This window comes from Gossypium arboreum, chromosome 11 (genome assembly GCF_025698485.1).
Source record: "Gossypium arboreum isolate Shixiya-1 chromosome 11, ASM2569848v2, whole genome shotgun sequence".
Lineage (NCBI taxonomy): Eukaryota > Viridiplantae > Streptophyta > Magnoliopsida > Malvales > Malvaceae > Gossypium > Gossypium arboreum.
The window spans coordinates 115,924,276-115,938,500 of NC_069080.1; the positions used below are offsets into that span (position 1 = coordinate 115,924,276).

General features: G+C 33.8%; 2 protein-coding genes across 2 annotated transcripts; one reads left to right on the plus strand and one right to left on the minus strand.

Moving 5' to 3' along the window:
* Positions 1 to 1,140: 1,140 nt before the first annotated feature.
* LOC108472231 (uncharacterized) lies at positions 1,141 to 3,638 on the plus strand. The gene is made up of 5 exons (XM_017773740.1): positions 1,141 to 1,362; positions 1,551 to 1,689; positions 1,916 to 2,082; positions 2,148 to 2,402; positions 3,522 to 3,638. Exons 1-5 carry the CDS (start codon positions 1,141 to 1,143, stop codon positions 3,636 to 3,638), a joined length of 900 nt encoding a protein of 299 aa, XP_017629229.1.
* Positions 3,639 to 11,224: 7,586 nt separating this feature from the next.
* On the minus strand, positions 11,225 to 12,730 carry LOC108473308 (uncharacterized). The gene is made up of 2 exons (XM_017774808.2): positions 11,851 to 12,730; positions 11,225 to 11,756 (listed from the first exon to the last, which is right to left on the minus strand). Exons 1-2 carry the CDS (start codon positions 12,344 to 12,346, stop codon positions 11,677 to 11,679), a joined length of 576 nt encoding a protein of 191 aa, XP_017630297.1. The 5' UTR covers positions 12,347 to 12,730; the 3' UTR covers positions 11,225 to 11,676.
* Between the last annotated feature and the right edge of the window lie 1,495 nt (positions 12,731 to 14,225).

The following is a 14,225-nucleotide window of genomic DNA, read 5'->3' on the forward strand; positions in this document are numbered from 1 at the left end:
CGGCGTTTTGTGAAAAGCGCGCTAAAATCATGACCTTTAGCGGCGTTCTAAAAAACGCCGCTAAAGGTCTGGTCTTTAGCGGCGTTTTTTAAAAAAGCGCCGCTAAAGGTCTTGATCTGTAGCGGCGTTTTTTTTCTAAAAAACGCCACTAATTTTTGCGGCGGTGTATATAGCGACGTTTTTTGCGGCGCTTAGGAAAGCGCTGCTAAAAGTATTAGTGGCACTTATAAACGCCGCTAAAAGTCTGTTTTCCTGTAGTGAGTAGAAACTTTTACTGATAAGGCCGCTGCTAATGAAGGGAAGTTAAAGACTATTACTCTTTGATTGGTTAGTCCTCGTACCTTTAATTTATTTATTTATTTATGAATTTTACTATTTTTTCTTGGAATTATCAGGGTTATGCTAACTTAAAACTCATTCAGGTTTTTTATGAATATAATCGGGATCATAAACTGAATTTGAGTTACTTTATTGAAACGAGGGTTAGTGGAGGGAAAGTTGATTCGGTTATCGCAGAACTTGGTTTTCATTGTTCCCATCGTGTGGAGGAATTTGGGTTTTTTGGTAGTATCTGGATTGGTTGGAAGGAGTCCGTTTGTGTGGAGATCCTAAAAAATCATTGTCAATTTGTGTTAGTCAGAGTTTCTGGTACCTTTTTTAGAAGCCATTTTTGGTAACCTTTGTGTATGGCAGCCTTAATTGTAGTAAAATGAGACATTTATGGGAGAATTTGCATAATACTATTCCAGTTGATGGGTCTCCGTGGATGGCGATTGGTTATTTTAATGCTATTCTATCAACCACTAAGAAGAGATGATGACAGACTATAGGGAAAATATGCCTCTTATTTGGTGAGTTTATGGAATCAACTCAGTTGTAAGATTTGGGTCTTCAAGGTTCACAATTCACTTGGCAGAGAGAGGGGATCATGAAGCGTTTGGATAGGACTATTTGAAATAATGCTTGGTGTTGAAAGTTTTTGAACTCTATGGTGACACACCTATTGTAACCTAAATCTGATCATAGACCTTTAAGTGATGCCTGAATTTCATTCCTCAAGAAAGCATTCGTTCAGGTTCTTAAATTAAACACTCAAGGTTTTCAGATTTCGTTAAAGAGAATTGGAGAGTTTCTACCAACATGTCAATAGCACATTCCGAGTTTACTGATCAGGTTAAAAGATGGAATAAAGATGTGTATGGTCATATTTTTACCTGTAAGAAGCTTCTGACGAGGAAACTTCAAAGCATTGAGATTGAGCGTGATAGAAGAAACTCGGACTATCTTAATCAAGTTGAAATGGAAGTTAGAGGGGAATTGGAAAATATGTTGCATCATGAAGTGTTACTTTGGCATCAGAAGGTTCGTTGTGACTGGTTAGTTTTAGGGGACTGCAACACTAAATTTTTCCACATGTGCACTTTGAGGAGAAGGAATCAGAATAAAATTACCGCTTTAAAGAATGATTTGGGTGAGTGGATTATGGTTGAAGAGCAATTGAAGCTTGAAGCGGTCAATTTTTATAAGACTTTGTATGGCGAACACCCCAGTTCGATGAAAGTTTACCCCCGAATGCTTTTTTGTGCCTTACTGACGAGGATTTTAATCTCCTTAATAATCCAGTTTCTGATGAGAAAATTAAAGCTGCTTTGTTTGACATAGCACATTTAAAGGCTATAAGAAGTGATGGTTATCACACATTTTTTTATCAAAGTTAATGGGATCATGTAGGGTATCTTTGCTGGTGGTAGTATTGATTTGAAGTTGAATAACTCGTTTATTGTTCTTATCCCTAAAATTTAAAATCTAGAAGGTTTCACTCATTTTCAGCCAATCAATTTATGTTCTATTCTCTATAAACTGGTTATGAAGATCATTGTTAATCGGTTTAAAGTGGTCTTTTTAAAAATTATAGCTCATGAGCATACTGACTTTTTAGCAAGACGGAATATCACTAACAACATTGTTATTGCACAAGAAGTTATTCACTCTATGAGGAGCATGCAGAAAAACAGGAGATGGATGACCATCAAGATTGATCTAAAGAAAGCTTACGATCGAATGCGTTGGGATTTCATTGACGTGTCATTTCAAGCTGCATATATTCTTAATTTTTTATGTAATCTTATTATGTCTGCAATTTCTAGTTCTATTATGCGGTTTTGTTGAATGGGGTTCCAACTCTGAAATTTTGGCCAGCTAGAAGCATTCGACAGGGTTGCCTTTTATATCGTTATTTGTTTATCTTTTGCATGGAATGGTTGGCTCAAAGCATACGTATTACCATTGATGCTGGCAATTGGAATCCTATTCGTCTGGCTCGTAATGGTCTACTGCTTTCCCATCTTTTTTTCGTAGGTGATTTCATCCTTTTTGGTCATGCTGATGGGCATCAAGCTCAGGTTATCAAAGGCATTCTCGATAAAAATGTAATTATTCGGGTCATAGGATTAATATGAGGAAGACAAATTTTTTTCTCCAAAGTTGTTGATGGCATGTTAGGGAGGCATATTAGTAGTTTTTTGGTTTCTAGGAAGTGAGAAATTTGGGGTTTTATCTAGGTCTGCCCTTTTTCCATGAGGTCACCAACAACACGCTATATTTCGTGGTTGATAAGGTGTGTAACAAGCTATCTAGTTGAGATGCCAAACAGCTTTCCTTGGCAGGTAGGGTGACTTTAGCTCAATCGATTCTTCTTTTGATCCTAAGTTATTTTATGTAGACAATAATGGTTTCTAAAGGCTTATATGATAACATCAAGTGCATTGTATGGAAATTTGTCTTGGGATTTAATAATGGTAATGCTAAGTTAGCCTTAGTAAGTTGAGATTCGGTGTGCCAATCGAAAGCTCATGGGGGGTCTTGTTCTAAGACACTTAAAGGATCACAACTCTTTTTTCATGATGAATGTGGGTTTTAACATTATTTTTAATGTCAATGCCTTATGGGTTCGGGTCCTTCAGAAAAAATACGGCATTGCTAGTGGTTTGCCTATAAATTTATCAAGAGGGCGTTGTTCCTTTTTATGGAGATTCATTGCTAAGGTATGGCCCTTTATCCATAAAAACCTTGTTTGGTCTGTAGGAGATGGTAATACTATTAAATGCTAGCGTGACCCTTAGATTCCAAATTGTGGTCCCTTATTTTCTCAAATTCCATGCTCTTCTAACCTTAATATGGGTTATCCTCTTAGTAGTATGATTGCAGGTGATGGTTCATGGAATTTGGATCTTCTCAAGTTATGGGTTTCAGAAGAGGTTATTAACAAAATTATTGGAGTTTCATTGCCTCATCCTTCTCTGGGCCCGGATAAAATAGTATAGGGTGCCACATCAACTGGCTCATTTTTCTCTCAAAAGTGCTTATGGAAAGATTCATAGTGGTGCACTGAATCTAAAAGAACATATTTGGCAGTTACCTTGGAGATTTAAAGGCCTTCAACGAATCTGTTTCTTCTTATGGCTTGCCTTAAAGCATCGTTTACTTACGGAGATTTAAACGCTTGTGGTTTTTGTGGGTAGGATTACCAGGATGTGTTGCATGTATTCAGAGATTGCTCTGCTGCTAGAATCATTTGGGATAAATTCATTCCAGAAGAAAGACTTTCCGAGTTTTATAATGGTTCCCTCCACAATTAGATGACGAATAATCTTTAGAATCATTTCTTTATTACTTTAGATGGGGTGGATTGGTCGTGTCTCTTTGGGATTATCGCTTGGCGTATTTGGAAGAACCACAACTTACTTTTCAAGGCTTTTCCTAAAGTTACGAAGAGGTCCTTAAAATTTCTTATAGTTGGGCAAAGCAACATTCTTTAGTGTCGAAAGCAGTAGTTCACAAGTCACAAAGTTGTCTTCCTACTTTGTATACAGCTGGCAGTTGGGTAAGATTGAGAATAGATGGTTCGGTAGACTCGACGAAGGCTTTGCAGCAATTGGAGGTTTTGTGGGCGATCATAATGCGTGAATCATGGGGTTCTACAGATATTTGGGTAATTGTACGGTGTTAGAGGCTGAGCTTTGGGGGATTTTGGATGGTTTAAACTTTATTTTAGACAGACGTTTCAAAAGGGTTTTAATCCAAACTGATAGTATTGAGGCTATTAACACTATTCAAGAAGGCTTTTAAGGAAATTAAAATTCTGCACTTGTTGAAGTTCTACCACAAATGAATCAATGGAAGATTCATCATATTCTAGCACAAATGAAGCAGTGGAAGGTTTATCATATATCTTGAAAAGAGAATTTACTGTTGATAGCCTGGTTAGGTCTTATTGTTGTAGAAGATTAGGCTTAAGATTGGTCGAGGATCCTCCTATTAATTCAATGTTTTATTAATTTAATTGGTGCGGATTCAAATTTTATTTTATGCATAATTTTATTCATTTTATTAAAATGAAAATATTAAAATGTCTTTGAATAAAATAATTTATTTTAATTACATAATGGTATTCCCATAATTTTCTTATGTATTTTAACCAATTAACAAGTTTTAAATATATTTTATTAATATTTTTCATAAGAAATTGAATAACTAATTTTAAGGAATATTTGTAATTTTTATATATAGTTTCTCAAAAAAATTCAGCATATTTCAATAATTCTGCCTATAAATATTGTTGTTCATTACCTAGCATCATCGAGAAACTGCCATCGTTTGAAAACTACCCTTTGTTGGCACTTCAAGATTCGTTAATTTTCAAGATTCATCTACACCGCAAGAATGGCGGCGCAACCTCAAGATGCACGTCACCTCTGCTATTTCGTTATACCTCCTTCTGCGACGAGACTCACCATTACAATTGATGAGGTGACATATGAAATACCGGCAGGACAACTCAGACCTGCTCGGCCTTTTCAACTACCGCCGGCACCTGACCACCAAGGTTTCCCAATTAACGTGGCTCCGATGTTTCGAGGTTACGCAAACAACGGAGCTGGGAAAGCAGATGTGAAGGCTGAATTTCAAAAGGATGAGAAACCTAACCCCACTGCATCAGCCAATCCAACCCCACCGGCTGGAAATCCCGCCAACTTCTGAGGAGTTGCAGCCCTTGTTTTTCTTTTTAGTTCTTTATAGTATGCGGATTAATGTGATTTTCTTTTCTTGAATGATAAATGATCTTTTGTTGCAAATTTGTTCTTTTATTAAAACCGAAAAAGGAAGAAAATCAATAGAATTGGATTTAGGGTTTTTGGAATCTCTAAACATGCGTAAAAAGTGAAAACTTGTCATCCAGAAGATTGGGGTGAATCCAAAATTCAACTTTGTTTGAAATAAGAAGAAACTGAATGGTTGGTTTGTAATTCAAAATCGGAGCAAAATCTGGAATTCAAAATACAAGAGTTTCAAATTTACACGTGTCCTATCATTTGATACAACTGAGATATTGTGAGAAAGGGGTCAATTTTACAATATTTATTTTATGTGAATATCTCAACGGATAGTGGGTTAAAGACTGTTCTAATAACGGGCAGTTTCACTGAGTATAGCATGGCACCATATTCCAGCAGGAGTCAAAGCATATTTGGCAGAGTAGTTGAGCAATATTTTAGCCCTCAATTAATTTTTTTTTAACCTTCAAAATTAAGATTTTTTTAATTATTAAATCATCCCCAAAAAAAAATGAAATAGTTTAATTTTTTTCAATTTTGCTAAATGATTATGCAGTGTAAGCATTTAATTAGTTTTTTAAAATTAAAAAAATAAAAAAAGGTTATAAAATTGTTTTAAAATTAAAATTCATTAAATTTATTTAAAAGTATAAAATTATAAAAAATATTTCTTTAAATATTTTTAAAATTTTAAAAATTAATTAAATATTGACGTGTCATCCACGGCAGCAACAACGTGTATGACATATTAACAAAGTTAACAAATGTTAATTTTTTAGCATGATTTGACAGAAAACAAAAATTCAAAAGAAGGACGAAAAATTAAATAAATAAAAATAAATAACTAAAATAACTTCCTTTTGATAAAGTTGGAGGGGAAATGCTATTTGTATATTATAACTAGTACTCTCTTAGGTATTAATAATGCGTTGGGGTCTTATCATACCAAAAATAAAATGTCTTACCATAGTAAACATGTTATTTGGTGTTTAAATGTATTGTATTGCTGTATCCAAAATTACTGAATTAATATGTGGGTATGCAAATTTTAGAGTTGAAGATTAAACCCAAAATTTATAGACTGCAGGCAATGAAAGTATGATGGTAGAAATTGGTGTAAGAAATCCTTGGAAATGAACATCTATGATTGCAGAAAGGCATAACGCCCTCCTTCCAATTGCAGTGGGAATGCAAGAAATTGGAAAATATCATAAAACAAATAAAAGCTAATCTTCAGAACAGATCTAAAGGGCTGGTATTATTTCAAAGAAATGGATAAATCCATGGCTGAAAAACCAACAAGGACAAAAAATGCATGTCTTCTTTTTGGTTTAATCAAAGAAAGAACCCTAATCAATTTAATTAATTAATCCAACCTCTTTCTGATTACTGACTCTATATTTTTCTAATTAATTAATAATATATTAATATTTAATTTTCAAATTTACTCCTCTTTAATCAAATGGATCAATTCAGATGGTAGAAAATACGAATGGCCGTTCTGAAACAAATCTTTCAACAAGCACCAGTGGTTTAGTGGTAGAATAGTACCCTGCCACGGCTGGTGCATATTGTGGGAGCAATGAAGAGAATCTCGCTCTTGTGTTGGTAAAGGTCCATCACTTGCACACCCTCTTTTCAAAAATTAATAAGAGAATCCCCATTTAAAGTGAAAGTTGCGTGCATGCCTATGGTGCTATTTCTTTACGTGGGATTTTAATGATATTTACTAAAATGTTTCTGGGAAAGTTAATTTTTAGAATATGGTATCGTTGAAAATAGGGTAATTATTATGATATTCTTATTCTACTTCAACAAACGTATTGATTAACTTCGTGTTGTAATATTTGAAAATTAAACAATAATATTTTAATTTAAATACTGAAGCGATTGTGTATAAACTTAAATATTAAACTCGACATCTATAAGTGTTAAGTTGTGAACATAATTTTTTTTAAAAGGTAATGTAATTTAATTAACATATATATATATATATATATTAAAGTCAACACTTATGGGTGTCAAGTTTCACTTATAAGTTCTAACAAAACTCTGATTTTAAAACTTTTAAATAAACAGTCAGACTTTTTAGTTTTCATAACAAACCAAAATAAATCGTCTTTGATGCTTTACCCTAAGTACCTCCAAACTACAATTTCCAATCATACTGTAATGGCTACTAAATTATTGAGATTCAAAGGACATGTTGCTCAAGATGCAATGGTGTTGGAGTATTTTCTTGTCGCTTGGCTTTGCAACAGTATGAGTATAGGTTCGTATGATCGGAGAATCATTCTCCGATTAATAGATATCGATTTCTATATCACACAAACTAAATTGAGAAAGCCATTTGCGTTCTGCCATTTCTATTTGCCTTGATTGAACGATGAAGATGTTAGGATATAATGCTTTAAGTGTTGTGTATTTTTTATTTTGTACTTGTAATATTTCAAATAAATTGGTTTAAATAAAATTTCATTACTCATTAATATTGTTTGTAACTATCCTCAAATGTTTTGCCCACAAAGCAAATGTGATAATCTAAATAGCCCGTAGTCTAATCAAAATTGAGCAAATCGATTGAAAGACTATTATGTGATCGGTTCATAATGCGAGAAACTTAGCCAGATTTACATCATGCATATAAGGGGTACTTCTCTCAATTCCTACGTCCAAAGGATCGACTAAATCGTGCCCTAATACCACTATACTTTTACTCAAATCGATCGCCGAATTCGGGTAGGGAGTGTCACAATTGAATTAGGTTGATCTACAAATTTTTAACTCACTATTAAAGAAAACAACTGTATTTCTTACTAAAAATAAATATTCTTACGACAGAGACAACAAAATTAAATAAAAGTTCGTTGTCTCAAATTCTAGAATCTAAGGAAGAGGAGAAGTCTTGTCGCCAACCATTTAGAATAATGGCAAGAATAGAATAATCTCTTAAGTTATGATATATGTATAAACAATAGTAGTTATGTAGGAATCAAATTGCTAAAGGATACTATCCCATAATAATATCATATAATATTCTTTTAGGAATCAAATTGCTAAGAGATAATATCTTATTATGAATCAAATTGCTAAAAGATAATATCCTAATATTTAAACACATAAATACATCGATAAGCAATATTAAATGCACCACAATAATTCATAATAATTTTTTCATCAATTGTGAGTTAATATGGAGTTTAAGTTGTGACACCAATTCAATCAACAACATTATTAATATATACAACTCATGAAAATAATAAATTCTTATATTAAAATAAAATATATAAAATACATCAAAATGATGCTTTAATTGAGTGGTAAATTTAAAGTTTTATTAATCCAATTGGTGCGGATTCAAAATTTATTTTATGCATATTTTTATTAATTTTTGTTAAAATAAAAATATTAAAATATTTTTAATAAAATAATTTACTTTAATTATAGAATGGTATTTCCGTAATTTTCTTATGTATTTTAACCAATTAACAAGTTTTAAATATATTTTATTAATATTTATTTTAATAAGAAATAGGATAGCTAATTTAAGGAATATTTGTAATTTTCATATATAGTTTCTCAAATTTTTTTTCAGCATATTTCAATAATATCTGCCTATAAATATTGTTGTTCATTACCTAGCATCATCGAGAAACTGCCATCGTTGAAAACCTACCGTTAGTTGGCACTTCAAGATTCGCCCATTTTCAAGATTCATCTACACCACAAGAATGGCGGCGCAACCTCAAGATGCACGTCACCTCTGCTATTTCGTTATACCTCCTTCTGCGACGAGACTCACCATTACCATCGATGAGGAGACATATGAAATACCGGCAGGACAACTCAGACCTGCTCGGCCTTTTCAACTACCGCCGGCACCTGACCACCAAGGTTTCCCAATTAACGTGGCTCCGATGTTTCGAGGTTACGCAAACAACGGAGCTGGGAAAGCAGATGTGAAGGCAGAATTTCAAAAGGATGAGAAACCTAACCCAGCAGCATCAGCCAATCCAGCCCCACCGGCTGGAAATCCCGCCAACTTCTGAGGAGTTGCAGCCCTTGTTTTTCTTTTTAGTTCTTTATAGCATGCGGATTAATGTGATTTTCTTTTCTTGAATGATGAATGATCTTTTGTTGCAAATTTGTTCTTTTATTAAAACCGAAAAAGGAAGAAAATCAATAGAATTGGATTTAGGGTTTATGGAATCTCTATACATGCGTAAAAAGCGAAAACTTGTCATCCAGAAGATTGGGGTGAATTCAAAATTCAACTTTGTTTGAAATAAGAAGAAACTGAATGGTTGGTTTGTAATTCAAAATCGGAGCAAAATCTGGAATTCAAAATACAAGAGTTACAAATTTACACGTGTTCTATCATTTGATACAAACTGAGATATTGTGAGAAAGGGATCAATTTTACAAGATTTATTTTATGTGAATATCTCAACGAATAGAGATTCCATAAACCCTGAGTCTAGCAGGATTGGCACCATGTTCCAGCAGGAGTCACTGAGTCTAGCAGGATTGGCACCATGTTCCAGCAGGAGTCAAAGCATATTTGGCAGTGTAGTTGAGAAATATTTTGGGATGTAAACACCATCTTCATATCTCGTCTCAATTCTTCCAAAAACAATTGCACACTTCTGCCTTGCTGCAAAATGAATTGCCCCTCGTTTGTTCGCATCCTTAATATCTGCCATTGTTTTCGCCAGTCCCTTTCCCTCATCAAGTTGAGCCGCAATCTCTACTCAAAACGAAGGGGGATCATATTAATATTTAACTATTGGAATAATAAATTAAAGACAAAACATAGTCACCTTACTCTTGAGAAGATCAAGATTCCCGGTACAAGCAGCATTCAGAAAGTTTTCAACTTTCTGCCTCACTGCAGTAGAAGTATCAACAAGTTCCCATATTTATATTAGAACTACCGAATAATTGCATTCAGAGTACAACAAACGAAAGGAAAATCTTCTTCAGCTAAACTACACATAACCCCAAAATCTATAAACTCCCCTTTCCAATGCACACATGCACACAGATATACTAAATTAATCTATTTAATAATAGAAAGATTAAATTAATTTAATTCATATAATATAAATACCACTCAAATACTTTAACCTTTATAGATATCATCAAAGTAACATTATGTGTCATCCGGCCAACAAATCGAGCTACGAACTTCATGTCTAAATTAACATGTAACTTTGATTTTAACAAGACCATGCCCGTTGCTATGCTTCAGGAAATTAGAGTCATGTTTTCAATAAGGTATTTATATTAATATATAGATAAATTTATAATATATATAATATTGTTGATACAATGTACTAAAAGAGGAGTGTAGAGGAGAAAAGAGTGGTTGCTATCAAGGCCGACTCACCCAGCCAGGGCGAATCGCCGGAGGTTATAAAGAGTAGAGGTGAAGAGAATGTAAAAGCTAAGATTTGAAAGAATGTTGATAGAGTGTAGGCTTAGTATTCTTGAAAAGTTAATCATCTCTTTCTCCTTTCTAGAGGTATTTATAGGCGAGGGTTTCATGTAAAGTCATGTTAATGTGTTGAACTTGCCATTAACTATTATTATAGAATACATAGGTAAATATCTTTGACGGGATGAGAATATTTGTGTTGAGACAAATCATGTCATGTACTTTGACTTAATGGTATGAGGTAGTTGAACTCACGTGATATTTGGTGACCAATATTTTCATGTTCCCAATAAAGCTCAAGGATCTTGACGATAAATGACCTTCCGACTTATTAATAGTTGTTTTACCGTTTGGGTGTCTTCTTCACTTGCCATATTTCTTCTCCATGGCTAAAATATCTTTGATGATGTAAAGTATGGGATTTCCATATTATAACTAGTCCTCCCTTAGGTATTAATAATGTCTTGTGGTCTTATCATATAAAAAAAAAGAAAAAGAAAAAAAAGAAGTCTTATAAACATGTTGGTGTTTATTACAGTGTTTACGTGTTTAAATGTATTGTGTTGCTGTATCAAAAATTATTGAATTAGTATATGTGGGCATGCAAATTTTAGAGTTGAAGATTAAACCCAAAATTTATATATTGCAGGCAATGAAAGTATGATGCTAGAAATTGTTGTAAGAAATTCTTGATGAAACAATGAAATGAACATCAATGATTGCAGAAAGACATAATACCGTCGTTCCAATTGCAGTGGGAATGCAAGAAATTGGTAAGTTTCACAAAAGAAAACAAGCATAAAAGCTGATCTTCAGAACAGGTCTAAAGGGCTGGTATTATTTCAACTCATGATTAGCAATTGAAAAGTACATTCCCACAATCCGAATTTTCCCAGGGCCAAAATCTCATTGGTTTTGCTCAAAAGAAATGGATGAATCCATGGCTGAAACACCAACAAACTTTGTTTTTTGTCCTTCAAGGACCAAAAATGCATGTTTTCTTTTTGGTTTAATCAAAGAAAGAACCCTAATCAATTTAATTAATTAATCCAACCTCTTTCTGATTGCTGACTCTAGATTTTTCTTCCTTTGTTTTTCTTCTGCCGCTATACAAACCACCCCTTTTTAAAATGATTGCAGCACAGAACATGCAACAGCCTGCGCCCAATGCCTTAGCTTAGTCTTCACTAGCTGAGGATCTTCCCCTGAAAAAAATGCAATTTGGCACCACATTTATTATTACATGACCACACCAATCAACCTGGTGTTATATATATATGTTTGGAATTGAAACATTACCTGGGCTGTAAATTTTCCAATCTGACTCAGTACTTGTAGGGCTTCCAAAAGAAGATGACCGATCACCAAGTGATAACGATGAGCCACGACTATGAGGGGTTGAAACTGGACTTGGAGAAAGCTGTCGGTTTACAGCGAAATAAAGGTCTAATGCAGGCAATGTGCTTGTAAGTTTTTGGCCTTCTTCTTCATTGAATCCAAATCCCAGCTCTATGCACCCTTTAAGTTCATGCAGGTCTTCATCTGTCAACCCATTCTCAATGATCCCATTCTTTCTTCTCTCTTGACGAAGAATCTGGCGCCGCCTTCTTTCCCAAGCAATTTCCCGTCGCGTCTCACACAGCGATAATTGCTTCGATAAATACCTATTGTTTTTCATCAATGGTAATGGCACCAATGGCATACGTTCCAAATCTTCCGTTTCGGAGTCGCATAATGATGGCGACGATGACGACGTTGTAATAGCCTCTCTTCTTGGCTCTCCTTCCTTCACCATTTTTTCCTTTCGAAGCACCTTGTACCTTCAAAAGGAAAAAATGAAAAAGTTCCTGTACCAATTTTCTTATCTATATCTATGGAGAAATGCCATGAAAACAAGACGGTTCTTGTTTCTTGTACTTAATAAACGGAATCCAAACGGAAGCTTATCGACTCTTACCGGCCGCGGAAGCCACTCGGCGGCCGAGAAATGGTAAAAAAGGAACAAAAAGTAAGGGATGGGGGTGGGGGTGGGGGCTCTGTCGGAAATGAGCTATTATATTGCAAGATCTGGGTGTTTGCTCCTTTAAAATTTTTTGATTTGATATAATGAAACAACACCAGCCCTACCAGGGTAACCTCTTGGAAGGCTTTAATGGAGAAAGAAAGGATGGAATTTGTTAAGGAGAATTCTATTTTTTATTCAACCATCCATTTATAACTGTCAGTTGCAACCCCCCACAATGTTATATTTGGAGCATGGCCATAGCCAAATACCAATTTTGGGGTGAGGGTGAAAAAAAAAACCACAAAACCAGACAGTTAAACCACGTCTGCTAGCTACCTAGAGGGGATGGCTCACCAACATTCTTGTAAGGTTGTATTTTGCTACTAGATTTTATCCTTACAATAAATGAACTTCCTTCACCTTTACAACATAGATTCTGCAAATTATTTACTTCCCTGAATCAATGGAAAGTCTGCATGTCTTTTCCAAATGACAAATGTGATATCAAGTAAATTTAGTAACAAATATCTGCACCATTTTCACATCAGATTCATCAAAAAAAAAAAAACATTATGTCCAACTTCTAGTAAGTATATTTTTATGCTTTGCAAGTAATAATTCAATTCTCTGTAATCACAGCAAGTGGTTTTTGTCTGTTAAAACACTGAAAATAATTTTTTTTTTCAGGTACCATGTTGATACTAGAGGCTTAAGAGAATTCCATGCCAGTTGTAATTTAGTGATAAAAATTTTACCAAAGAAGAAAGGAAAGTGACAGTCTATGTGTAACAACAGTCTAAAAACAAGAAAATTGACAGCAAGTACAAAATTTGGAGAAGAATAATGCTCAAATTAGAATTTTTGTTTTCATTTACAACGGATTAAATACCAACAATAACGGCTCTCACTCTCCTTCATCAGTTTCCAACAATTTTTTTCTCAACAATCATCCTGTCCGAACAAGGAACCTGAAATGGAAATAAAAAAAAAAAAAAACGAAACCATAGCACAAAACATAATAAATAAGAACCCTTTGTTTATCTTTTCTGGTTTGCTCCCTGGAAAGTTGCTGCAAATGTTTTAGTTTCCATGGTAGAATAGAGAAGGCTTAGGCTAATCTCGTTAACTTTAAAAATAAAGGCAAAGAAAAAAAAAAAAACTAGTTTAAGCGTATAGGAGAACTTAGATTTGTTGTTTTCTGTTTTCCTATACGCCATTAGATACTCTTAGTGTTGTTTGTTGGCATTTCTAAAACCATGAAAAACAGATACTTTTTTTGCTTTCTATTGTTTGGTTTTCTAATACCTTTTCCCTCCACATTGGTTGTTACAAGTATGGACACGAACATGGACACGGAATACGAGTACGACACGATACAGACACGGCGACATGATAATTTTTTAAAAAATGAAGACATGAATACAGTAAGATACAGCAATATAAATTTTTTAATATTTTTATTTTTTTATGTTAAGATACTCAATGTAAATGAAAATATTAATTTTTTCATTAATATATAATCAATTCTTTTCCATTAAGCTCTCTTATCATTATATAAAATATGACAAAATATAGTAATACATTTTTCAATCTCATTACACAAAACATGTCATATTAAATTTAAATTTGAAGTTTAACCTATATCCTTAAGAAGGCTTGTACAAAAAGA